General features: G+C 38.3%; 2 protein-coding genes across 5 annotated transcripts in view; one reads left to right on the top strand and one right to left on the bottom strand.

The window, feature by feature from the left end:
- Positions 1–514: 514 nt before the first annotated feature.
- On the bottom strand, positions 515–2,643 carry LOC135468915 (putative glutathione-specific gamma-glutamylcyclotransferase 2). The gene is made up of 3 exons (XM_064747404.1): positions 2,502–2,643; positions 1,880–1,921; positions 515–1,295 (listed from the first exon to the last, which is right to left on the bottom strand). The coding sequence occupies exons 1-3, from the start codon at positions 2,634–2,636 to the stop codon at positions 912–914; spliced, it is 561 nt and encodes a 186-aa protein (XP_064603474.1). The 5' UTR covers positions 2,637–2,643; the 3' UTR covers positions 515–911.
- An 856-nt stretch (positions 2,644–3,499) lies between these two features.
- LOC135468008 (protein unc-79 homolog) overlaps positions 3,500–24,476 on the top strand; it is a 117,243-nt gene continuing 96,266 nt past the window's right edge. For 3 of the 4 annotated variants that reach the window (XM_064746003.1, XM_064746005.1, XM_064746006.1), the window contains exons 1-20: positions 3,500–3,722; positions 5,362–5,482; positions 6,637–6,797; positions 7,809–7,979; positions 8,637–8,723; positions 9,357–9,412; positions 9,938–10,067; positions 14,074–14,138; positions 14,542–14,700; positions 17,137–17,351; positions 17,518–17,704; positions 18,211–18,277; positions 19,122–19,159; positions 19,603–19,706; positions 20,269–20,356; positions 20,681–20,769; positions 21,091–21,214; positions 22,620–22,901; positions 23,537–23,831; positions 24,050–24,159. In XM_064746003.1, the coding sequence (XP_064602073.1) occupies positions 3,701–3,722; positions 5,362–5,482; positions 6,637–6,797; positions 7,809–7,979; positions 8,637–8,723; positions 9,357–9,412; positions 9,938–10,067; positions 14,074–14,138; positions 14,542–14,700; positions 17,137–17,351; positions 17,518–17,704; positions 18,211–18,277; positions 19,122–19,159; positions 19,603–19,706; positions 20,269–20,356; positions 20,681–20,769; positions 21,091–21,214; positions 22,620–22,901; positions 23,537–23,831; positions 24,050–24,159 (2,571 nt within the window). In that variant the 5' untranslated portion in view covers positions 3,500–3,700. The remainder of the gene's footprint in view (positions 3,723–5,361; positions 5,483–6,636; positions 6,798–7,808; positions 7,980–8,636; positions 8,724–9,356; positions 9,413–9,937; positions 10,068–14,073; positions 14,139–14,541; positions 14,701–17,136; positions 17,352–17,517; positions 17,705–18,210; positions 18,278–19,121; positions 19,160–19,602; positions 19,707–20,268; positions 20,357–20,680; positions 20,770–21,090; positions 21,215–22,619; positions 22,902–23,536; positions 23,832–24,049; positions 24,160–24,476) is intronic. The other variant, XM_064746004.1, reaches the window with a different exon arrangement.

The following is a 24,476-nucleotide window of genomic DNA, read 5'->3' on the forward strand; positions in this document are numbered from 1 at the left end:
TAACTCACCAGGTACATCTACATAAGAACTTATGTGTAACTCATCGGTCGATGTGAGTTCAAGACCAGCTTATGCTGGCTTCCTCTCCGGCCGTACGTGGGAAAGGTCTGCCAGCAGCCTGCGGATGGTCGTGGGTTTCCCCCGGGCTGCCCGGTATCATACCAAAGGCTTAAAAAGAAAAATGGTACAAGCTTGGCACTCAGCACTGAAAGGTTAAAGCAAGGGTGTCAGGCCTTCGGCATGATACTTCAGTGGTGGCAGCAGTTTATCTCGCTGACAGCAAGTACATAACCACTGTCTTGCCAGGTACATAAGACCTGTGTCTGAAGAGGCACAAAAATGCTGTGTCTCAGCTCGAACAACAGAATACCATGCCGGCTTGCATGAGAATATGGTAAATTTTCCAGTCGTACATTTTACTTCACAATGTTGTTAAATCTAGTTATGAAAGACCAGCAGATGATAAGTATCGGGAACATAAACAATGCTGGTCAATAAAATGGGATAAATCCACTTTTAATAATTTAATAAATATGTGTCATACAGTATCTTCCATTAAATAAACCAGAGGTACATGCATATATATACTACAAATATGTTTATAAGGTATGTGCCTTGTTATACTGCTGATCTGACCTTTCAGTCCCTCTCATACATGTGTGGAAAACTATATACCTCTGGGTAATCTATATCATGAGTATGATAACTGCATAATGATCAAAAATATGTTAACCTTTTAGATCTACAAGTACATGTACCCGTCACATGCTGTACTGCTAAACTGCAGTAATAGTATAGTTTTACATACAATATTGTATTTCTAACAGATGATTTGAATATGATATCTTCTCCTTAAACATCTTTAAAACCAATAAAAATATATGTTGAAATCACTATTAAATGTACATGTATTATCCACGCCCTCCAATAGCAGCAGAGTCGGATAACTTTCTGACCAGGTTTTCCAGCTTAAACAAGTGTTCATCTTGAACGCCTGGTGCGATTTGCCTCATGGCATTTGCAAGTTCAAATAAATATTCAGAGTTATGTCCACTTGGTCCAGCTGAGTGAAATATCTGATAAGCAACTTCCTCTTCAGGAGCATCGCCGAGGTAGAATGGGTTGTCTTCAGTTCCCACATAAATCATTAGTTTAAATGAATTCTCAGTTTTGTCTTTAGGATGGAATGTCACAAGAGTCTGTTTATAACCACCCTTTTCTCGAAAGTCTAAATGAGATGTCACTTCCTCTTCAACTTCTGGTGCAATTTCATAGGCAACTCCCCATACTGTGCTCTAAAAAAAAAATGAAAAATAACAACAGCAATCATTAACTTACGAATTACTGAGCTGAAGATGTTTGGGGCTAGGTTAATCAATCAGAAGCAACTTCGCACAAAGTGCAGTGATGATCACCATTCTCAAAAATCTTTCACTTTTATAATGGCAGTCACTTTTGTGGAGGAAACGGATGTCAATGAAGTAAACCATCAATCTTAAGGCCTTTAAGTGCTTCTGAAAGTGCATTTTTACATAAAAACATTAGGTGAAACATGGTAGCTTATATAGGCCTAATAACTAAGTACATGCTTACAATCAGTGACATGATTCATACATTTTTTTTTTAAATTAACAGTCTGCAATTCATCAACCTTTTGAAATGTCTACAAGATGTTTATTGATGTGTATTCTGACAAAAGTATGGTGCTGACTAAAAAAAAAAATTGTTGTGGAGCTCTGAAATTGTCCACCCTAATATTGACAATTTTGTCTCCAAAATCTAATTATATGGGTGAACAACTGGCACTGAATGTTGCTCTTTAAGAGAAGTACAATATATCAGAGTTAATGTGGTATTTGCTATCTAAATGTTTACTTACCTCAGTACTTTTGGATTCTACCAAAGTAACAACCCGGCCAGGCTACAAGTGGAAGAAAAACATTTGTTGAGCACAAAATTAGGTGGCTTACATTAATAGCGATATTGAACCATTAACTACAGGTAGAAAAAAGTCCTTAGTAAAACAATTACGAATCTTTCATTAATTGTGTGCATAACTATCACTCAGGATGTAGTACATCAACAAATCATAATTACACCAATAACTCATTAACTGTTTGGAGTATTATTTTTATTAAAATGGCTGGAGACCATACGCATGCAGCAGAAATGTAGACTACATCCAATGCTCAGTATAAAGTCTCGGGTAAAAGCTAGCATGGTGTAAACCTTCAAAAATTTTTGATTCAGCTGAATTCGGAAATTAGGTTTAAATTACCCTCACAATAAGAAAGTCTCCGAATTTTATCAAGTGACAGAAGTAAGACATTTACTCGACGAACACAAGCCTTATACTTTTGAGGGAAGATGAACACGTTTCAAATTCATCTTATCCTTATGGGAGTGATGTCGATAAATTGAACGGCTGCATGCCTATATAGTAATCCGTAAATAGAACGGCGTTCAACGCCGAAAGGTGGTGAAAGCCGTCAACCACTTACCCGACCGGGAACACCTCTGTGGTCTTCGCTGCCTTGCCAAAACCTTCTTTCAAATCCATTTATATATCCAACCAACTTTCTAACGTAAGGGAAATCAACTTTCCATATTAATGAACCATAGCCGAAAATCCACATGCTTGTGACAGACGTCTTGGTTTAACTGTCAACCTTGTTCCAAAGGAACAACATCTAGCTGCATCTCCCACACTACTAGTCTCGCACATTACAGCAATCACGCGAACTAATCGTCCAGTTAACTCTTCTTTCGGAGACGCAACCCACATAAACGTACAACAACAACATGCGATATTTGTAAGCAATGTCGTTTAGCTATGACCACAGTGACTAAAATCCTTTTCACATCTAGCTTAATACTAATTATTTACTGTAATTCAGAGGTTTCCCTTTTGCTAACAAAAAGAAAACAACAGAACCGCCTGGCTGTTTTCTATCCACTACGCGACTTAATACAGCTTTATTGTTTGCGAGACTAGTGTAAATGTCATGGGAACAAGGTAGATTATCACTAAAAGATCGCAATAATATTTCGAAAATGGAAGCTGTGGGCATACCTTTATGTTGTAGATTGATCTTTTTTGTACACCTAAAATAATGTATATTTATGTTAATACAATTAAGTATATTTTGCATCATATCAAGGTCTTTTTTTCTGAAGCTCATACAGTTTCTTCAAATTCAAGTCGTCTATCGCACAAGTTTTACTTTTTAGTAAAACCTTGTTTTCGGTGAAACTAATAGAGCTGTAAATGTGGGTAGAAAGAATCATAAGAAATGTTAAGAGTTTCGCATGATAACTGTGTCAGATTGGCTATGTTATAATTCCTGTACGAATAATAAAAACACAGCATAAACTTAGAACCTAAAAAGTTTATTGTCGAATGTTTTGTTTTGTTTTTTTTTTCTTACATATCAGCTGTCTCCCCTTCTGTCATCACAGATGAGATAGACCAGTCCTTCGTTATGATGCTGCACAGAAGATGAAGAAGTCTGGTTAAATTATGAATGAAAGAAATTGCGAAAATGTGTATAGGTTAAGGCTGCAAGATGCAAGTGCATTGCAGTCTACTTTCTAGTGAAGATCTAGTGCCTACGTGTTAGGGAAACAACCTGTAATGGTTTGAGAATTATCTTGGCGTAGTTTGATTTGATTCCAGCATCAGCAGCCATTCATTGACAAAATGGCGACAAGAGCGGCAACATGTGGGTATTTCAGTGTTACAAGTAATTTGTGTGGCTGTTGAAACCTATGGCATTCAACGCAAATTTTGCAGAAAAGTAGGAAATTCTAGTTTGTGCAAATGGTAAAATAATATGCTGAGAATTCTAGTCTTTTGATATGTTAAGAAAAAGCAAACACTTGTTTCTCTCACATTTATTTATTTATTTGATTGGTGTTTTACGCCGTACTCAAGAATATTTCACTTATACGACGGCAGTCAGCATTATGGTAGGTGGAAACTGGGCAGACCCTGGGGAAACCCACGACCATCCGCAGGTAGCTGAGTTTCTCTCACATACACGTATTCCTTACTTGCATTTTATCTTGTCATACTGTACATCTCCATTTAGTTCTTCAGCTCAAACATTGAACTGCTATAATTATACCAGTAAGCTGTCAGTGTAACGTTTGACAGTATAATCCCATTGTAGAGATATACTGGTACAAAAAAAAAAAAAATCATATGACGATTAACATAATGCGTGTGCAGCATTCACAATGAGCTAATTAAAAATGTTGTTACTCCATATCGTTTTTATTTTTTATTTTTATTTTTGTTTTGTTTTGTTTTGTTTTGTTTTGTTTTTGTTTTGATTCCTGCAGTCAGGTTTAATATTTTTATGGTATTGACTGAAAGTGAAATCTCCGAACACAGCGTTAAGGTATTCTGCCTCAATGAATGACTACATATGTCACCTGTGTCAAAATACAATGTATGCAGCCAGATTATTTTATATTGTTAAAAAAAAAAAAAGAAATGGGAACTGTTATCTGCAACTGTAGCTGTGGGGTTACTCTCATTTAGCAATGCAGTTGAGAGAGTTACGGAGGGAAACAGCCGCAGGTGTGTCGTTTTGATGGTAAGTAAGAAACATTTCCCGCTGTTCACACACGTATTAAAACTTCCCTAGCATAAATCGATGTCAACTGTGGACTCCTGTTGTGAGACTCACCGAACCAAAAGGGTCCATGGCAATCACGTTTGTTCATGAAATATTAATCATGTAACTAACACTTGTAAACAGATCAAGATGGTGGCCACAGTAGTGTACACACTGAAAATGGCCTTTCTTGTCAATCTGTATTATTGCCGTGGACTATGTTTGGTTAGGCCAACTTAAGAACAGGCTGGTTAATTTGTAGGAACATTTTGTTGGGAAGTTGTAATGTGGGTGTGAATAGCAGTAAATGTTCTTAACCACCAATCCAACAAATTTGTGACTGCTTCCCTGAGTAACTCTCGCAACAGCATGGTGAGTTACACCACTCCGTAACTACGGCAGTGAGTTACACCACTCCGTAACTACGGCAGTGAGTTACACCACTCCGTAACTACGGCAGTGAGTTACACCACTCCGTAACTACGGCAGTGAGTTACACCACTCCGTAACTACGGCAGTTGGGAAGTTCATGTAACTGTTCAATGCTTAACGTCCATTCAAGAAAGAATCAGCTTTTCACAGTGAATATCTGAGTGGGGAGTCAACATCAAACAGTGGCATTAAAATGGACTTTATAACTCCCCCATTATATGTTGCATTGCATTCTAACTAAAACAAATGAATGGCTAATCACCCCCAACAAAGCTCATCATGTGTTTGCTATTTCTAATCCTCACAGTCACATCCAAGATCCGGAACTTGAAGGACTACCATTACCGTATCATCAACAACCTGTCTCCTCAGCCAACAGGTGTGGATATTGCCAACACCCTCAAATACTTCTCACAGACTCTTCTCAGGTGAGAACTGACCCGAGTCATCATTGACTGAGTATTGTTATTGGTTACTAGACTCGATCTGCAACCAGCAGTAGAAATTCCAAGCTCGCAAATAAGCAGCCTGACAAGGAAATTTTGTCATCTGGCATAAATCATATCAAGTATAAATTAAGTGGTGCCTGACAAACTTGACAATGTAAATAACATAGGAAATCTTCAAACCAGAAGTAAACGAATTCCATTGGTCTCCAATAGCTTATTGGTTTTTCATGTAGTTGAAGTTGTCAGCTACTTAATATGGTGCAGTGCATGATGGGTGCGTCAAGGACAGGTTAGTTGTGGAGTAGGGTAACTCTCATCGAGCAACGCAGTTCCCAGAGTTATGGAGAGAAAGAGCCCCCAAATGTGTCGGATTGACGGTAAGGAACATTTACAGCTGTTCGTACGAGCATTAAGTCTTCCCTAGCATAAATCAATGTCATCAGCATGTTCCTAAATCTTAACTAACCTAATCTTATGTTGGTCTAGCCAAAAGTAGTCTATGGCAATAACACAAATTGAAAAGAAGGACATGTTTAAGGTGTACCCTACTGCGTGCACAGTCTTGAAAACTCACTACATGCTATGGTATAGGCTTGAAAAATGTGATGATTTTTCTTGACGAGACATGATTACCATGATCCCTTTTGGGACTGCAAGTCTCACAACACGTTAGTTTCTTAAAGAGGTGCCCATTAATGGTTGATGCCATGTCATGCTAGGGAAGATTTAGAGCCCATGTGAACAGTGGTAAATGTTACTAATTGTTAATATGACAAATTTGGGGCTAGTATTCTCCGTAACTCACGCAACTGTATAGCTATATAACTGTATAAGTTTTACCTCACTCCGCAATTAGTTCCAGGTAAGCATCATCCTGCAGGTAATATCGATATAGCTTTTGTGTGCAAAACTCTGTTTTAAACAGTTTGTGATACCAGCCCTATGAATTATATGAAAATTGCTGTTTTGTGTCATATATCAAGCTGCCTTGAGAAAAGAAAACTGACAAAAGAGTTAGTCATTCAGTTATTATTAGCATCTTGTAGTTTGATTTCATCAGGACAGAAGTGAGATGAGTGACAACTGAGATGTGTAGAGCTTTCATGTCACTAATCAGAACTGTTTGCTATAAGTGTGTTGAAGGATGTCCCAAACATCCCGGCTGAGAGTTTTGGCCCGCGACAGAGAGACAGTGTCAGATTGTCCATCTTCCCCAACCTGAACTATTGTGGACTGTACAAGGCAGTGTTAGGAATTATCGATGTAGTTCCTCTTTTGCAGTTTGGACAACTGGGTTTGTATATTTTTTATTCATTAATAAGTTGTAGAGGATTTAATTAACCTGTTTTTGGTTTTTTTTTTTAAATGACAGCAAAATGAAGAATTAACTTAACTCTCTAAGCAGTAGCTTTAGGGTCAGTATAAATTCTATAAGTACATTGAATGAATGTGTATATATATATATGATAACAACTACTTGTCAGATAGACTGCATTTGAAAATGCGTATGATTTTTCCACAGAATGGCAGGAGAAATGAAATATTATATTCATGAAACCAAACATTCCCTTGAACTAGCAGTTATATTTACATAACAGTGAAAAAATTGCCAATATTGTGGCATCATGCCATGACCATTTCCAACTAATTTACTATGCATATTACAAATATTTTGATTATTGCGAAATATAAAGTGGTATAATTTCTGTTAAGAAGATACAAGCTGCTATATGTTATTGAAAAGTCGTGTATTTGCCTCAGGCACACCTTAGAAAATTTGAGAGTTTTTGAATATAATTAAGTGATCAGGAACCTCCAGTACACCTTATAAGGGTAACAACCTTCATTAATATTTTTTTCAACTTTCAAAGTTTCTGAGGTACATCTTTTACGTGTTGATTTTGTTCAGAGTTGCAGAGGAGTGTATGAGGTACATTATCTCGTATTCAAAACTGCCCTAGGTTTCTTAGGTATATCTAAGGTATTGGCATATGTGTAGTGTGTACCTGAGGTACAGTACAGCTCAGATAACTTAGATGGAGTGTACACCTCATCTATACCTCACAATAAGGTGTACACCTCATGTCAGTAAGGGGAGTTTTATGTGATTAACAGTGAATCACATATGGTTTTTCTCCAACTAATCACTTTTCTGTTCGAAATCCATACTGAAGGGTGATAAGTCACGGAAAAATCACATGAAACTATAGATGATTTACTGTACATGTGTTCAACTTCTGTAGCCTTTCTTGCCCGTTCTTGTATCAACTTTAATTGCAGATGTAAAATTTCCTGTACATTTCAGCGCTTGGAGAAGCAGTCCTCAATGTGCTGGGCTGTCTGGTACCTTTCCTGGAGTATGATCTGCTGGATTCTCTGCCTTACACAGTGGCTGCTACTCTGGCCATCTTCCCAAAGTCTCTGCACAAAGACACCATTGAACTACTCTGTAGTAACCTTCTTCCTATGACACTGGGTAAGTTTACAGAACACACAAATTCCTCAACCTTTTTGCATAAAAAAGAGCAACGTTCTGTGCATTTAAAGTACATTTTTAATTTGGAGACATAACAACATTGGTTGGATTGGCCAGTTTCAAGGCTTCATAAAAAGTATGATTTTATTAGTAAACTGAGAAAAATGCCCTCAGAATATGCCTGAATAAACACCTTACAAACAGTACGAAAAAGCTGAATAATTACAGTAGATGCATTTATTTTCCAATATTCTTACTTTTTCTACTAAAAAAAACCTTATTCACACATGAGTACTATTTTTTTTTTAAATAAAACATGACAATAGGGCTAATCCTGCATACACATCATCAAATATTGTATTGCCTCAGCCTATTTCCTGATCATTGTGTAATAGTTTTAGTGAGTTTGACATTTACATCTTTTAGATGTATAGAGAGTTATTTCAGTGGTCAGTTTTGAAACATGTTTTGTACAAGCCACTTCCTTAATAATAGTGAGTGATGTAAAAAAAAAAAGAAATATTTCCCTGATCATTGACTGTGTTTATCTGATATGGTTCAGTTATCCCCCAGTAAATAATGGCCTTACTATTGAGTAATTATTTGTTATGTGGCTCCATGCATTTTAACTGGTGTGTCTTACGGTATGTACTGTAGGTTTTGACGGGTGTGCTGAGCCGTCCTACGCCAGCGAGTCTGCTGCAGCTATCATGACTTTGGTCTTCCAGCACACAGACAATGGAGGTATTGTAACCAGGGCTATTTCTGTCAGCGTTACATATATAACAATAGTACTGGCCACCATTGTATAAGTGAAATATTCTTGAGTACGATTTAAAACACCAGTCCAATAAATAAACACATACATGTACATAACAATGGTGGATGATCTCTATTCATGCCCTGTCATTAAAACATGTTACCAAAATTGCATTAAGTAACAAAACTATTGCAAATACTAGATTTTTCTGTTATAATTCTGAAAAGCCTTTTGCTTCAGACGTGTAATTTTGTGACTGGCCATCTGTAGTAGCTTATCTTTTTTCCTATGCGTACACACAATATAAACACACATTTTAACATGCACAGGAAATATTTTGTAAACAAAATCTCTCTGGGGCCACTTTCTCTAAAGTTTCTGTAAACATATTTCCCCTGCAAAACACACCTGATCTTTGTTCAAATGCTCATGAACTTGTTTTGGAGAAAAATTCCACATGGATGTTTTTGTTAAAGTGACCTTGGTTTCTTCTGTAAATTTAACAGACAAATAAATGAAAAACCTTCATAGTAATTCATAAATTTTGTGGAGTTGAACCAGGTATATAATCATTGTTGGTAATATTTTGTGTCCTTCACTATTCTTTATGTTCACAGCCTTCCATACACAAATTGTGGAGACACTGATGAGCATGAAGAAATCTCTCTGTAAGGTAAGGTGTTGATAGTGGACCCTGGACACATCCAATTCCAAAATTGTCCAAGAAAGGATGACCACTTGAAACATTTTTTTTTAAATTAGTTTGTATTCATAGACATTAGGTTATGATAGCAAATGAAATTTGAAACAGTATCTTTATTAAAGCTTATAATAATGTTACATTTAAAAAACATGGGCTGACCTAGATCATGGATAAACTGGTAGATATGGTAGGTGGTGTTCTGGTAGGTGTTCCATTCTAAGGATGCAGTAGACCAGTTGTTTGACTTCATGAACTATGATTGGATAAAGCTTGGCACAGATTTTGATAACATTACGAATGTGTTATTGTGTTTTCCTGTAGTGCTGAAAACGTCTAAAGATCAAAAGGAACTATTTTCTCACTACTCTGAAGTGATTGAATTACAGCTGATGTTGACTTCCAGATTCTTAAGATATTCTTAAGGTCAGTGACCTATAATTAAGTTGTATATGTTTTACACTGATGTTAAGAATTTTCAACTTATACTATGTGCAGGACATATTAAGTGTGATTGCGTATGGCCCGCCAGCAGCCAAGGCTCCAGCCGTCCACCTGCTGTTTTACTACTGGCCGCAGCTGAACCCACTGCTCTCTGACAGGAGAGGGCTACACTACAAATACCTGGGTGAGTTCTCTCCACTCACATGTATATGTCATGTTTAAAGAAAATGAAGTAAAAGTGAAAGCAAGTACACAAACTTCAGATTGGCTTAAGGTGTATGTTTTCATGTGGAAAATTAAGTATATATAGTGCCAGATTGTGTTAGCCTCTATGATGGTTATCAACCTTGATAAAAAACATGTGGTCTTAGATGAACCTTATGTGCGAGTATAATGTGTTATTTGAAATTCACAGGAACTATGCTGAGGTCTAGGGGTTACGAGTGGGTGCCTTTCAGTAACGAAGTTTGTTTTAATCTTTCCTTAAGCAGGGAATTTGTAGATTTATCCAACTCTCATTTCTTTTGGGTCTTTTATAACAATAAGTGGGCTCCTATGGCCATTAGTTGAAGACCGCTTGTCTTCATGTGAAGAAGTTTGTCAGCGACTTGCCTGTGGTCTGTGGTTTACCCAGGCAATCAAGTTTCCTCCACCCATGAAACTAACTGCCACTGTATAAGTAATAAGGTCTTTAATAAGTCGATATTCAGAAGTGAAATAATTAATTAAATTTAAATTCATATTGTGTAGATTATATGTAGCTCCAGTTTAGATTTGATTTTAATTTTGAAGTTGTCGCTAAATGTTTGGTTCTGTAATCAGTTCAAGGAATCTGGTACTGACTCATATATTTGGACATAATTTTATTTAATACATGTCATGTGAAATTCATTGTAGATGCTGACCCTATTGAGTGATAGTATTTATTAACAACATTAGCTTGTATTTAAAATTTAAAATAAGATTGTCAGAAAACACGTCTTTTCAGTAAGATGTCCTAAACTTACAGAAGATACATAATTTGCAGAACTCTGAACAGTTTTTGACTTTCATGTATGAAATTGCATCCAAAGCAAATCATAAATTATCACGTACATTTATGCAATATCTTTGGTACATTGTAATATTTTTCTTCTTGCATGTAACATTTGATTTCTCCATTTCTTTATTTTTTTTTTACTTCACTGTTGTTACTTGTGTGCGGCTTGTTGGTCTGTGATAATAGGATTTACATTCCCTGGTAAGATAAAGATCACCAGCTATATATGTGTATGGGCACGTAGACTTAACCTCTATAGAGGAAGCACCTGTCGGTTTAAATATGTAGATGCATAGCTACTGTTGTTTTTCTATGACCTACGTTACATGTTATGTGTGGAGTGTAAGTTAGAAAGACATACCTGTTTAGTTGTTGTTGACACTCCGAATTCAAGCATTAGAAACACCTGTCAGTTTTAGCTTGAAGATCTCTGGTTGCACTTGTGAATGTTTAAATGATAACAACAGTTTAAAACATGGGCGAAAATGGCTAATGGACCATCTACACATGTATTAGAGCATAAACTCAGCATCTAATGAAGATACATATATGTACAGATTTTAAAATTGTGGTCATATTTATCAAAATTATAGCGCTTATGTACATATTGATTTTATGGTAGTCGTGGTTGGAGTGATGAAGACTTCATCTCTTTAATGGCTATTTGAACTTAAGATCTTTTACTAACACCTGGCTGGTCCTTTAACAGAAAACATCACCAGACATAAACTCGTCTTCTAATATGATTTGTAGCGAAAGAAAAAGAGTGGAGCTGTGTCAGACTCCTGTTGTATTCAAGGTTTTCTCCAGATTGTAACATAAACACGTGTTGTCAGCAGTTGTTGCACAGTAATTTTAGTGCTGTGATAATCTCTATTGCTACCACTAGACATAATCCAGGTAGGCCTACACAATTTGAGTTTTGATATGATGATCATGATGATTTTGCAAACTTGGTACAATTAACACTTGTAGTACATTTAGTAGTTCAGAATTCAGATAACAAACTTCACATCTCTTTAACTGATTATACTCAAGCTGGATCTGGTACTAAATTGCTAAATCAGGAGATGAGGAAAGTGAAGAGGGGAAGGTCCTTACAGATGTTCAGGGAGATAACTCTTTTTTTCCATTTCATGATGTATATGACTTTGTTTTCATAAAAGTACTCACATGGCATATCTGTATAGTTCTCTAGAGTAGATGTGTTGCTAGTAAATGAAATACATAATGAGCATATGTAGGTAGAATTAGCACTGTGCAGTAATACATCAGTTTAATTCAACTCTGATATTTTGTACATTGACTTCCTCATTACTGTGACCTATGTAGATGCAATGTATTGGCATTACCCAGGCTTTTTCCATGATATAGTACCTTCATGTACTTTTTCTACATGTAGGACATCAGTGACATCTTGATAGCCATTCAATACATTCAGTGTTTCTACAAAGCATACTAATAACAGTTAATAGCTGATAACAGTGAATATTATAAATTCTGTTTTTTTTTTTAGAATTGCAGCATACAACTGTGATTCTGTTTTTTTCAAATTTCAGCATACAACTGTGATTGAAATTTTCATGTTTTGGCTTCTTTGTTTTTTTTCTTTCTTTTTTTCATTTCCAAAATGTTTTGGGGTAAAAATTTTTCCCCACATTGGCTGTGTCCATACATGTTTTTTAGTTTTTTGTAATTACTGAACCTTGCCTATATTGGTGAATGAAGGGATAAATTTGTCCCAGTTATGGACATTGCAGAGTTGGGTCATTCTTGGTGTAATCAGATTTTATTATGATTGCACTGTCTCGTCTAATGAATGAAAGTTACTACAATCTTTCTTAAATCTAAGGGTCTGTTCCATTCGCTCTCCCATGGCCACTGGAGGAGGTGGTTTCGTTCTACTGGAGGAGACCAGCAACGCCACAGCGTCTGACTCCGTTGGAGTTGGTGGCGTGTATCATAGCGTCTTCACTCACCCAACTTGACGTGACTTTCAGAGATGTGTAACACTGTGACGTCACACTGTGTCCTCCAGTGGCCACTGAATCCGCCACCAGTGGGGGTCAGATCGAATCTGCCACCAGTGGGGGTCGGATCGAATCTGCCACCAGTGGGGGTCGGATCGAATCTGCCACCAGTGGGGGTCGGATCGAATCTGCCACCAGTGGGGGTCGGATCAACGAATGGAATGCACCCTAGAATACTTGGACATCTGGCAATATTTGGTTATTAGGCCATCAATAAAAATATCTTTCCCTGATAACCAAAACGCTTTAAAAATGCCCTATGCTGTAATTTGTAAAGGGTTTAAGGTGGAATTTTGTCTATCTGTTTTTCTCTCAGTGTTAATTTTTAAAATGAGTATCATTTCCATTAGCCAAATTAAGAAAAAAAGGAGATTCCTCACAGACATACACTAATTTTTTCCTGATATGGTTAAGTTCCACAAAACAAAGAATGTTTTAAGGATGGCCTAAAGGAATCTGTTGTGAATGTTTGATATCTCTAGTATTTCTTAGATAATTCTCTTAATCTGCAATTTTTGCACTAAATTTAACGAAAATACGTTCCATTTAACACACCCAAATGTAAACATTTGTGTCAGGCTTTGTAGCTGTTGGTCTGAATGCACTATACTGTACATGTGTTTCTGGATTATATATAAATACTTAGATTAATACATAAAAATACTGAAAACACAGCTTTATGCGGTGCAAAGCAAAGCATGCTTCTGCTTTCTTGTAGTGTTACGTTTTCGTAGTGAGGCTAGCTCTAGATCAATGTAGTATTTATGTTATATGACCTTTTGTTTTATTGAAGATGAGCAGATGTCTTTACCTAATGAAATGGTTAACAGATACATGTACTTACAAAGCCCTGTCCATTTTGATGACAAATTTCAGTTTACCCATATATTGTTGTCTCTGTAGTTTTATGTGGTCTTGGTAGCAATTTTGACCTACATGTATTTCATTTGACTTATTTGAAGTATAGTTAACATTTTCTAAACAACTGGTTTGTACCTGTGTGGAATGCATCTTAATGTAGCTGACGTATATGCGAACAAAATTAAACCACCTGTTTCATGATTGAATTGAACTTTGGAATGTTTGCACATTTTAATAACAAGCCATCAATCCGCTTTCAGCGTGGACCCCTGTGTTGTGCCAAAGAGAAAAGTGTTTGAATGCAAGGAACTGTCAAGCTGTAAAGGTAAAGTAATACAGTTAAATCAAATAATCTATTGCTGAATATGTAACATGACTATCATTATATTTGATACCTTTTGTTCTAACAAATCTGGTGAACATGAATGTTGTTTATTGGGTAAATAATGGGAAGGTCTGTCAACAACCTGTGAAGGCAAACAAAAAGACACATAAATCATGAAATACCCACTTCTATTTTCCTATCAAAACATAATCATGCAAATAAATGTGCTGTTAACAGAAAAACAAGCAGTAGTTAAATTCTAGAATTCCTTTTTAGTTTCATTATATCTGGCCAATACATTGTTTGCTAGATTGTGCTGTGGAAGCTAAACCTGTATGATCGAGTGCTTGTTTTGGAGCTGGTCACAATGACAGTTTATCTCTCTCTCTGTCTATGCTGGTAGATGTGCCTGAACCCTGCCCTAGCCATACAGTCTGGAGACAAACCTCCTCCCCTGTACATCTGTAGTGACTGTGTGGATGTCCTGAAGAGGGATCACGCTGAGTATATGGTGGACATCACACTGCCCATGTCACACATCTCACCTCTGTGTGAGAACAAGGTAAGCACATCAGTCCACATCACACTGCCCATGTCACACATCTCACCTCTCTGTGAGAACAAGGTGAGCACATCAGTCCACATCACACTGCCCATGTCACACATCTCACCTCTGTGTGAGAACAAGGTAAGCACATCAGTCCACATCACACTGCCCATGTCACACATCTCACCTCTGTGTGAGAACAAGGTGAGCACATCAGTCCACATCACACTGCCCATGTCACACATCTCACCTCTCTGTGAGAACAAGGTGAGCACATCAGTCCACATCACACTGCCCATGTCACACATCTCACCTCTGTGTGAGAACAAGGTAAGCACATCAGTCCACATCACACTGCCCATGTCACACATCTCACCTCTCTGTGAGAACAAGGTAAGCACATCAGTCCACATCACACTGCCCATGTCACACATCTCACCTCTCTGTGAGAACAAGGTAAGCACATCAGTCCACATCACACTGCCCATGTCACACATCTCACCTCTCTGTGAGAACCAGGTAAGCACATCAGCCCACATCACACTGCCCATGTCGCACATCTCACCCCTCTGTGAGAACAAGCTGAGAACATCACAGTCCACACCACACAGCAAGTGTCACCCATTTCATCTCTCTGTGAGGACAAGGTGAGCACATCAGTCCACATCACACTGCCCATGTCACACATCTCACCTCTCTGTGAGAACCAGGTAAGTACATCAGTCCACATCACACTGCCCATGTCACACATCTCACTCCTCTATGAAAACAAGCTGAGCACATCACAGTTCACATCACACTGCTCATGTCTCACATCTCACCTGACTGAGAACAGGGTGAGTACATCAAACTGCCCATGTCTCACATCTTACAAGTCTGCGAGAACAAGGTGAGCAGGCCAAGCTTTCCATGTCACTCATCTTACCTGTCTGTAAGAACAAGGTGAGCACATCACCCTTCCTATGTCTCATATGTAAGAGCACATCACCCTGCAAGTCTTACATCTCACCCCTCTTGTTGTAAAAACAAGGTGAGCACATCACTCTGTCCATATCTCACATCTGACCCCTCTGTGAGAAGAAGGTGAGCATGCCAAACTTCCCATGTCACACATCTTACCTGTCTGTAAGAACAAGGTGAGCACATCACCCTTCCTATGTCTCATATCTCATCCTTCTGTGAGAACAAGGTGATTACATCAAATGCCCATTTCAACCCCTGATACCTCTGTGAGAACAAGGTGAGGACATCACCCTGCCCATGTCTCACATCTCATCCTTCTGTGGGCATCAAATGCCCATGTCACACATCAGATACCTCTGTTAGAACATGGTGATCATGCCAGACTTCCAATGTCACACATCTCACCTGTCTGTAACAACAAGGTGAGCACATCACCCCACCCATGTCTCATACCTCATCCCCCTGTGAGAACAAGGTGAGCGCATCAAATGCCTATGTCACACCTCTGATACCTCTGAGAAAAAGATGAGTATATCACCCTGCACATGTGTCACATCTAACCTGTCTTTGAGAACAAGGTGAGCACATCAAACGCCCATGTCACATATCTGATTCTTCTGTGAGAACAAGGTGAGTACGTCAGTTGCCCACGTCACACCTCTGATACCTCTGAGAACAGGGTGAGTATATTACCCCCCCCCCCCATGTGTCACATCTCACCTGTCTTTGAGAACAAGGTGAGCGCATCAAATGCCCATGTCACATATCTGATACCTCTGTGAGAACAAGGTGAGTATGTCAAATGCCCCATGTCACACATCTGATACCTCTGTGAGAACAAGGTGAGTACATCAAATGTTCATGTCACACCTCTGATACCTCTGTGAGAACAAGGTGAGTATATTACCCTGCCCATGTGTCACATCTCACCTGTCTTTGAGAACAAGGTGAGCACATTAAATGCCCATGTCACAAATCTGATACCTCTGTGAGAACAAGCACACCATTCTGCAGTACATTTCCTCACTTGACTATTACAGAACAGGATGGGTACACATAAATGCCTAAATATTGCAGCTATATGCACATGTTGTTCAGGGCTGGACTACTCCTGTAAATGTATCTAACTTATAAAGCTGTGTGGGGACATCATGACATTGGACGATAAATATAACAGTTAGTCTGAATTATTGTCATCAGCAATAGCGGGGACCATAGAGATAGCAGAAGCTGGAAAAGAACTCCTATTAACTGTGGTCATCTTTGTGGTGGTATTAAGCTTTCCCAGTTTCTTTCCCTTCAGAAATATATTGTCTATCTTTAAAAATGTCTTGTTATGCAGACTTACAGGCATGTCAGCATGTGATGTCAATGTAAATTGACCTAGGTAATAATACTTTCAGGTTTATGTAATGTGAATTTGATAATAGAGTGGTATTTATGGGTTTATGTTTGTTCTATCTAATCCTTTTGTGATCTTTTGTACAGAACTGCTCTGCCACGGATCACACGGCGGTCTGCACCTGCTTCTCAATTGAGTGTGCCAGTTACAATGGGAATCACCCTATCCGTTACTGCCGAATCTGTCACTTTTCTCGTCACTCCACCGATCATGGCATGACCCATATCTTTCATGACAGCATTCCTGACATCTGGGATTGCCCCTCTGACATGCAGCGGTACCTGCTGGATGCCATTGTTAGGTGACATTGAGTTTAAGAATGTGGAATTTTCAAAATGTTAATCTGTTACCATTTGGTAGTATCTGCATGTAGCTTACCCAGATTATATACAATTGCTAAGACCTAATCTGAATTTCATATTTGTAAGTCAAATTCAGTAATCATTTTGTAAATGTCTCATTGACAGCTTGTTGAAGGAGGCTCAGCCTATAGAATCAAAGCGTATGGTGGAAATGGGTGAGGAACATCGTCAGCGGGTGATGGATGATGAGGACTTCTTTGAGGCGGAGGAGGCAGAGGAGAGGAAACTGCTGAGTCGATATGGGATCTGGCTCATGGTGGAGCTCTGCAACACCAGAGAGGACATCCCAATAGTAAGGGATAGAGTTATGCCCCTTGTCAAGAGACTGTGCTGGCTTTGTGCAAGAAAAGCAAAAATGTTAAAGTTGTATAAACAGTTGAATTTTTGAAAATGGAACTACACTTTGTAGTATATGTTTTCTCCATAGATACATTTGAAAAGTCCAATATTTCTTAATTATAATTTGCAAATTTATTCCTGGCCAAAAGTTGTACAGCAATGTGTAATATTTTAAACCACAGTGTAGTCTTATTTGATTTGATTGGTACTTTACGCCGTACTCAAGAATATTTCACTTATACGACGGCGGCCAGCATCATGGTGGGAGGAAACCGGGCAGAGCCCAGGCGAAACCCACGACCATCCGCAGGTTGCAGGCAGACCTTCCCACTTACGGCCGGAACAGTATAGTCTTAGCTCTGTGAAGTAGTTTGTTCTCTTTGTGTTAACATCTAGTACTGTTGTAATGCATGCATTCCAACTTCATTAATATTACTGTGTCTTAACATTTGCTTTCAGGAAGTTCTTGGTCGTCTTTTGGGAATGTTATTCCAGTGGTTTGATTCCACAGCCTATTTGCCTGACGGTGAGTGTTATTTTAGAAGATACAAACAGAATAGATAGTATTGGTGATGGCCTAGGTTTCAGTCTTGAAATTTGTAATTGTATTTCAGGAAATCGTGACCTGCACATGGAATATCCTTTTGAATTTCCGTTGATAGAATATCTCGCCTTCTGTGTTGTGTTTGTGCCATGGTTAAATTCAAAGTTGGCTTACTCTGAAGTTTAAAGTACAAAAACTGGCCTAATTTGTAGAAAGGATCAAACAACAACCTGTGTATCTGTCCATAAATGCAAAATATGGTAACACTGCAGCCATTTTGTTTTTCTTCCATTCTGTTTTTGTGTATATATGTTTACATATATTTTAGTTCTGCTTGTGTCATTAATCAATTAGGGGCCTCCGCGGCTCAGTTGGTTAGCGTGCTAGCACAGCGCAATGACCCAGGAGTCTCTCACCAATGCAGTCGATGTGAGTTCAAGTCCAGCTCATGCTGGCTTCCTCTCCAGCCGTGCATAGGAAGGTCTGCCAGCAATCTGCGGATGGCCGTGGGTTTCCCCCGGGCTCTGCCCGGTTTCCACCCACCATAATGCTGGTGAAATATTCTTGAGTACGGCGTAAAACACCAATCAAATAAATAAATAAAATTAATCAATTTGTCTCCCTTTTATGCCAGTTGTCACAGCCTTTAGGGTCTTCTGTCGTATGCAAAAGGGGAAAGGGGGTGGACAAAGTTTATGTTTTCTTTCAACACAGTCAACAAATTACAGAATTACAGCAGCATCCCAAGCATCGGCCTTATACAAACATATATGTCCATGACGATTTGTTAATGTCAAATACTTATTTTCTCTTTGTGTGTTTGCAGATAATGTAGGAAATGCATTGGAGAAGCTGAAACCTGAGGTATGGCCACAGAAGCTTAGTTTCTAACATGTTCTAGGTAGTGCATAACTGCAGTCCTTTGGATGTAATACCACATGTACTTTATTTCTACATTTCCTTGTTTTTAACCATTCTTTCCAGTGGTATATAGAATACCAGTGCCTCTTCTGACACCTTTTTGTTCTAATATAATGAAAAGTTATTTGCTTAATGTTATGAAAGGATGTTGCATTTGACTCTTTCTGATCCCATTGAAGGAGCTTTATGTATATGCTGTTTGAAGTATACAAACCTGTGTGTTAAATGCTGGTTGGGTGGAAAATAAAATTTTTAGTGTACAAATTGTCAAAGAGAAGCTCTACAATGCTTATTTGGAAAGGTCTACAATACTATGACTTCAGTCTGACTGTTATATACTTGTTTCACAGAAGGAGCACAAAGTAAATGTTTTCAACTTGTTTCAGTACGTGTACAAGTGGCTGCAGAGAGTGAACAAGACTCACTTTGAAGTGATAGTTTCCTGCCTCCTTCCTCACCCAGTGGAGTACGCCCGGGTGGGAGGATACTGGTAAGGCACAACCAAGGCATGATGCTTTTGTCGTTTCTGTTGTTCTGTGATCCGATCTGAAACCCTGATCTTGCTAATAACACAAAATAAGAACAAAGCTGTGTAAAGCAGCTGATTTGAAGTTAGTATGGCGTAATACTGTCAAGTAAATTTACAATAGTTATACTTTTATCAGTTCTTTACAGGTACAGGATGGAACTACAGGTTTACACCTAGATTTTCAGTCTGCTTGTCTAAAAATTTTTCTAAATGGTTCAGTATAATTAGCTGAAACTTCATACATACCTCCCGCATTTTCAGACGTTGTAGTCCATTTGCAACACAATTATTACTGTTTTTGTTCTGTTGTGAGACATTATTTAATGGCTCTGATTGGAAGGGAACAGAATGCTTCTGTTATTAATTAATGGCTTTTAATTGATGAATGTACATGATACATATACATTAATATCCTTAAATCATGACAATTGAATTCTGTTCTACCATTTTATTCAACTAGTGAATTCTTTGTATTTGGTTGTGATTATCTGTTGATGTGCCTTCATTGCCTTTTCCTAAACAGGGATACCCTTGCCAACAGAACCTGTCAAATCAAAGAGGGACTGAATCGTTTGTTTTGTCTGGTTCCATATGATATCATCACATTTGAGGTAAGTAACAATCCTTGAATATAAAGGGAGCTAACTCTAACATATGCGCTGCGCTAATCTAGCTGAAGCAGAATATTCTCTAGAGAATAGCGTAAGAACAAGTTTGTTCAATTTTTGCCAATTTTTGTAGAGTAAATGTCGCTTTAGTATGATCAATTTGAATTTAGTGGGATGTCAGTGATTTTGAGTCATTAGCACATGCTGCGAGATTCGGTTTAATGGAGGGGGTGGGGTGAATAAGAGAAAATAACGTTTTATATGCTGACCATATATGTGGATCCATTGTCTGTGACTGAGGGGAGTTTTGTGTGTGTGTTTGTACAGATCTGGGACTATGTGATGCCCTATTGGCTGGAGGCTGTCCGCACAGAGGTCCCCAGTGGGGACATGGGCGAACTTAAGGTTCTTCTCTGGTAAGAAACGTATAAATCTGTTTGTGTTGAAGTACAGTATTTAAGTAATCTTGATTCATCAAGAAAAGTTCAGTTATTACCTTGACTTTGTGGAGTGGAGTAAATTTTCCTGTAGCCTGACTTCTGATAGTATGAAGCAGACTGTTAGTTAAACAGCTTTATGAGTATGGCGTGTGGTCTGGTGGATGCAAAACTGAACCAAAGATAGAAAGCTGAAACAAAAATTTGGCTTTGATGGATTTGATTTGTCTGATTTGTATATCTAAACCAAGTTATAAGTTTTTGATGTTCTAATAAGGAAGATTTTCTTTCTCTTCACAGTAAGGCATTTGACATTGACATGTGTCCTCTGCCCTTCACACTGGAGAAGATGTACCACTTTGCGTCTGAGCGCTTTGTGGATCAGGGGGCATATGTCCAGGAGCAAGCCTTACAGTGGCTCCAGGTAAACTGACACTCCGAAACAAAGGCCGTAGTCTGACCATCATTCCACTTAAGTCTTTAATGTGCAAAGTGTCATTGTCTGGCTTATAAACCTCTTAATGAGGTCAGTTGCTAGAAAATATACAAAGAAATGCGTGTATGTTTGTTATGTAGTTGCAGTTTCTGTTATAGTATTGGCTGTACAGCGGGAAGCTTGCTAACATTGAGAAGATAATTATGATCCTCATGTAGAATGATCACAGTAAGTTTTACTTGTTCATTCTCATGGCTATCTGCTTGCAGTTTTAACACAACACTGGAGATTTGTCACATAACTGTGTGGTGGTTTACCCAGGGTTCTGGTTTTCTCTTTGCATGAAACCTGCGTGTTGAAGTTTTATGCCGTTGTCCTGAATATATCACTTGTACAATTGCAGCCGTCATTATAGTGGGAGGAAATTAGGAAAAGTGGGTTGACCAATAAAATCATATAGAAGATACTGATTAGACTATCAGCACAAATTCGTTATGTATGGAAAATGGTTGATGACATTATGTGTTGTCCTGTTACTTCCCAGTAAACCTAAATCTCACACTGCTATGTTTGTACATTTCAGATCCTGTCAGGCATTGACATCATTATCCCACACTGCTATGTTTGTACATTTCAGATCCTGCCAGACGTTGACATCATTATCCCACACTGCTATGTTTGTACATTTAAGATCGTGTCAGACGTTGACATCATTATTCCACACTGCTATGTTTGTACATTTCAGATCCTGTCAGACGTTGACATCATTATCCCACACTGCTATGTTTGTACATTTCAGATCCTGTCAGAGGTTGACATCATTATCCCACACTGCTATGTTTGTACATTTCAGATCCTGTCAGACGTTGACATCATTATCCCACACTGCTATGTTTGTACATTTAAGATCCTGTCAGACGTTGACATCATTATCCCACACTGCTATGTTTGTACATTTCAGATCCTGTCAGACGTTGACATCATTATCCCACACTGCTATGTTTGTACATTTCAGATCCTGTCAGACGTTGACATCATTATCCCACACTGCTATGTTTGTACATTTCAGATCCTGTCAGACGTTGACATTATTATCCCACACTGCTATGTTTGTACATTTCAGATCCTGTCAGATGTTGACATCATTATCCCACACTGCTATGTTTGTACATTTCAGATCCTGTCAGACGTTGACATCATTATCCCACACTGCTATGTTTGTATATTTCAGATCCTGTCAGACGTTGACATCATTATCCCACACTGCTATGTTTGTACATTTTAGATCCTGTCAGACGTTGACATCATTATCTCACACTGCTATGTATGTACATTTCAGATCCTGTCAGATGTTGACATCATTATCCCACACTGCTATGTTTGTACATTTCAGATCCTGTCAGACGTTGACATCATTATCCCCATGCACATCTTGTTTGGCGTGTTCAAGTCCGGTGTGAACTCACTAACGAGTGCAGAGGTGATAGCAGAGTCGATGGGGCGCCCCTTGGCCCACCACTCCCTGCTGTCCCCCTCCTCCCCCATTGAGGATTATGTGCCTCCCCTGAGCCCTGAGCACACCCACGGCATGTGCGACCAGGCTGACATGTTTGACAGAGAGACAGAACTCAACTTACCCTGCTACATCCTCATGCTTGACCTCATTCTGAAACAGGTCAGTTTGTAAAAGAAATAAAAAGCTTGGTGGTATGAGCTGATAGGCACACCAGAAACATTATTCTAAACTTGCAAACAGTGTTCTTAAGGTACTGAATCATGAATTTACGTAAAGATGAATATAAGACAAATGTTTTTAGTTTAGCAGCTTAAAAATGTTACATTGTTCTAGAAAACAAAGGGAGACAAGCAATGCATGTGTATAATGTTGACTACAAGGCAGCAACATAGCTTTGTTTAGGTTGTGTTCAGCGTCGAGCATCATTTTGTGTTACATATGTGTTGGGCTAAATGTTATTGATGTGATCGACAGGTTGTATTTTGTCTTTCTATATCCCTGTGGTATTAAATTATTAAAGTAAATTGTGGGGTTTTTTTTTAATTAATTATTGTTTAAGTAATTAAGTAGCTGTGAAGGTGAGCCTGTATATAAAGTGGAGTAATGTGGAAACTTTGCAGCGTGTTATTTTTTCTTTAACACAAAAAACGTATCAAAACCACTTGAACAAACTCAAATCATCCGAACGGAAAAAGTTTTATTTGCTTATATTCTTTAAGTACTTATAAATAAGTAATTTTGAACACAAATAACACAGATGTATTCTGCAAAATTGATCCCATCCCATGTTACAGATGGAGCTGCAGGATTCCCCTGAGCACCTGGGGATATTTAATGAGACAACCAAGGATATCATGCAGCTGGTATCATCCATGTTGAGCAGAACATGGGATGGCACCCACACCTGTCAGGAGGAACAGAACTCTGTCAACTGTCTGTTCTGTCAGAACATCGTCCTTTGGCACAAACTGGCGTCAGAACTCTTTGGCAGAATTCTACCCAGGGACCCGGTCAAAATTCCCACCAAGGAGCTGCCCAAAATGGACGAGATGCAAAAACAGAAGTCTCACAAAAAGAAAAACAATCAGGGTAATCACTTGCTACTTTATGTCCTTTTTTTTCTGTGGCTTTCCTTAAATATAAACTGTCAAATAGCTCTATGTAGTGAACTGATCATCTAAACATGTTATATACTTTTTACTCCAGTAGACTAGTTGTCTCTGCCTGGGATTACCTTACAGATATGTTGCCACACATTGTGTTAAAACATCAGCTGTTGTATATTAAGCAGTACCATTCATTTTCAGCAGATGGGAATTCTTCCCCAGAACTAAAAGACGATGATGAGGAAGTAGAGCCAGATTTCAGAGTGAAGGAAATGCCTGTCCATCTACAGCTCTTTGATGCTTTGCTAAAGGTGGGTAAACCAGAATTCATTTTTGGCCACCCCAATTTTAACTGATGCAATTCTTTTTTGCAATGTTGGAGGAGTATGAAAATAAAAATACAATCTGAAAATCATCTAATTTGTGGAAAATGTCTTGGCAATTTTTACCCTTGAAGACATATTTACATGATCAGAAAGCATTAATCAAAAGAAAAATCAAGATCAGGCAATGGTTTTCAGTTTTATTTTCATTATATTTTTTGATCTTTCTTGTGTCAGCTTGCCCGTAAAGCACAAAATAAAATTGATGTCGCCTAATTAATGGATGTAATAATTAAGTTTTTATG

This window comes from Liolophura sinensis, chromosome 6 (assembly GCF_032854445.1).
Source record: "Liolophura sinensis isolate JHLJ2023 chromosome 6, CUHK_Ljap_v2, whole genome shotgun sequence".
NCBI lineage: Eukaryota > Metazoa > Mollusca > Polyplacophora > Chitonida > Chitonidae > Liolophura > Liolophura sinensis.

What these genes read in the sequence shown, in the direction of transcription:
- LOC135468915 (XM_064747404.1), bottom strand. Translation starts at nt 2,636, where the DNA reads ATGTGGATTTTCGGCTATGGTTCATTAATATGGAAAGTTGATTTCCCT. An exon ending in ACAGAGGTGTTCCCGGTCGG is followed by an intron (nt 1,922 to 2,501) that starts GTAAGTGGTTGA and finishes TTCCACTTGTAG; the next exon opens with CCTGGCCGGGTTGTTACTTT. An exon ending in TAGAATCCAAAAGTACTGAG is followed by an intron (nt 1,296 to 1,879) that starts GTAAGTAAACAT and finishes TTTTTTTTTTAG; the next exon opens with AGCACAGTATGGGGAGTTGC.